General features: G+C 39.4%; 1 protein-coding gene across 1 annotated transcript; it reads left to right on the top strand.

The window, feature by feature from the left end:
- The first annotated feature begins 523 nt into the window (after positions 1–523).
- LOC108558796 lies at positions 524–2,104 on the top strand. The gene is made up of 4 exons (XM_017915828.1): positions 524–756; positions 819–954; positions 1,025–1,772; positions 1,863–2,104. Exons 1-4 carry the CDS (start codon positions 524–526, stop codon positions 2,102–2,104), a joined length of 1,359 nt encoding a protein of 452 aa, XP_017771317.1.
- Positions 2,105–2,643: the final 539 nt, after the last annotated feature.

Here is a 2,643-nt window from a genome sequence, read left to right as displayed (position 1 = left end):
GATATGAATGGAAATTCGCAAGAAGTGACGGAGCCATTACCAAAGTCCGAGACCGAGGAGACATCAGCAGAACAGGACAATGGGGTGAGTGGTGGAAACCGTACTCTAATCGTATCATTGCTATTTCGTTTGGTACAATATTGGATATGAAGAACCAGTCCAAGTAAGAGTATTCTACAATTTAAAATCATTCATTTATTTACAAATCATTTTACATTGAATTGCAGGAATGTATGGAAGTGATGGAAGCTGAAACTATTAAGAAGTCATCGACAAACCAATTAGAATATGACAATACAGATTGTGATGTTAAGCATGAAGCATATTATTTGTTGACACACTCAGGCCACAGTGGAAGTGATGTTGGCAGTGTTATATTAGAAAGGAAAAAGGATGATGGACAGAACAGTGTCCTAGCCAAGAAGGTTGATAATTATGAAGACAAGAATACACAATAAAAGAGGAACTTTCTATAAGCATGATGACAGAACAACAGATGATTTGTAAGTTATAAAATGTATTCATGAAACGTTTGAGATTATTATTATTGAATTTCAGCAAAACTGATGCTGTTGAGGGTGAAGTTAAGGAATACAAGAATAGCAAAAAGATGATGTGGACTGAGGAGAACAGGAACCACAATAAATTTAATGGCAATGAACAGATGCCTAAGAGCAAGTCTGAATTAATTTCCATCTATGGTTATGATATCAGGAATGAAGAGGGACCTCCAAGATCTAGGAGGATGTATTATGGGTAACATTAATTGATGTAACCTTACTATTTATATAATTATCGACGTTCGTGCTTGCGTGCAGACGAAGTGCTAACAAGTATACTTGCAACTGGGAAGACGAAGTTGCGTACAGCAAACTGGCTACATCGGTCAACACGAAGAAACCCACTAGAAAGTCTAGAACGAGTCCGCAATTATACCAAATTGCCGAGGAGAAAGCAAACACTCAAAAGAATACCAGGAATAGCACAGTCGATGGTGCATAACAATAGACAATTTACTCCTAAGAAAAACTCGAGCCATCAACATCCACCATTTCACCATTCATCACAGAACGATACACAGAATAATAAGAATTGTAATACCATTGACACTGGAAGAGATACCAAACCAAATAGGGATATCAAATATTCAGTTTGTAAGGGTTTTACTAAATCTCGTCAATTTACGCCGAGGACCCAGAACGATTTGGGAAGGGACAAGGAATCCCCGCATAGCAAGAACAATGACAACAAACGTTCGACACATGAGATAGAAAAGGAAATTGGAAAACTGAGTGTGCAACAGCAGGTGTACGGTAAGAATTGTATTAATAGGCATGACGCAGGTAACAGGCAAGGCAACATGCCACCACGTGTGCAAGGAATGCCCAAGGGCGGATGTAAGACGTACAGCTCCAGACAAGAGTCATTGCCAGAGTCGGCGAATCCGTTACCGTTCGACCAGCAAGATGGATATTTTGTAAATGTCGAGTATGGTCAAACCCAACACCAACCGAATGCTCAGCAGTCACGACAGCAACCACTGCTGCAACATTCTCCCGCCCAGATGCCCGCAATTCATCTGCCTGCTTTGCCACCATTAGTCCTCGTTAGGACCACATCCCTGCTTTCTCAATTCGGCGCTGCATTTGCTCAAGCTCCGCCGCAGTTCTTACAAGCCGCTCCGCCTCTCTTCATCCCGCAACAAACCCCACATATCATTAACTACGTTCAGTCCCAATTCGCAACTCACCAACAAACATATCTAGAAAATGGTAAACTAAATTTATGAGCATGTTTCGATGATATGATTAAATATTAACATGCATTTAAGAGTCAACCAACTGAGATATTCTAACCGCCAGGAGGAATCACTTATTATTCTGTACAGGATCAGCAAGTGACGCAAAGAGCTGCTTCTCAGAAACGGCCAAAGGCAGCCATCCCCATTGTCCTCCCGCCATCACTGGAATCTCGCGGAAGAGGGCGTACGACTCAAGTGGCAAAGACATCGAATGCGCCTGACGTTGAATTGAATGTGGAAGCGGCGCCCGTTCCTAATTGCGAGGATGCCGATGCCGCCTCAGCGGTGGCCGTGAAACAATGATACACGCAGTTCGTTGTTTAACACTTCTAGTACACTTATCTATCGCCGTACGGAATAAGGTATATGATATATACATAAATGTATCTATCAGTAAGAAGAATGAGTCATGGGAATGAATTTTGATAGGAATACTTAGAAAATAATAATAAACAGAATATAAAATATGAAACGTACTATAGAACTATTAGTTGTAATTTGAATAAAACTATAAATTACAAGAAATTTCCACTTCCTGTAAATACTCACCATAAATACTTGAGCATGATCTGCTATTCTGCTTGAGCATTCATAGCCATCATCTTCAAATCCTATAATCATATCTCTTTTGCAAAGAATTCCTAAACTAAACAAAACAAAAGCAAAGCTAATGTGTTTGTTCAGTTTAATTTTAACGAAGTGTACAATGAAGATAATTATAATTGTTCGAACAGCGTAATTATCAAAATAAATGGGTTGTGTGAAAGAGAAAAAAATATTCCATTACATATATTTTTTTTGTTGGTTTGACGCGTCGGAGAGGAAGATTTTCTTAAATTGAA

The sequence above is a fragment of the Nicrophorus vespilloides genome, unplaced genomic scaffold (genome assembly GCF_001412225.1).
Source record: "Nicrophorus vespilloides isolate i.1.1-1 unplaced genomic scaffold, Nicve_v1.0, whole genome shotgun sequence".
Classification (NCBI taxonomy): Eukaryota; Metazoa; Arthropoda; class Insecta; order Coleoptera; family Silphidae; genus Nicrophorus; species Nicrophorus vespilloides.
The sequence above is the reverse complement of the archived record's forward strand: the minus strand, read 5'-3'. Positions and strand labels throughout refer to the sequence as shown.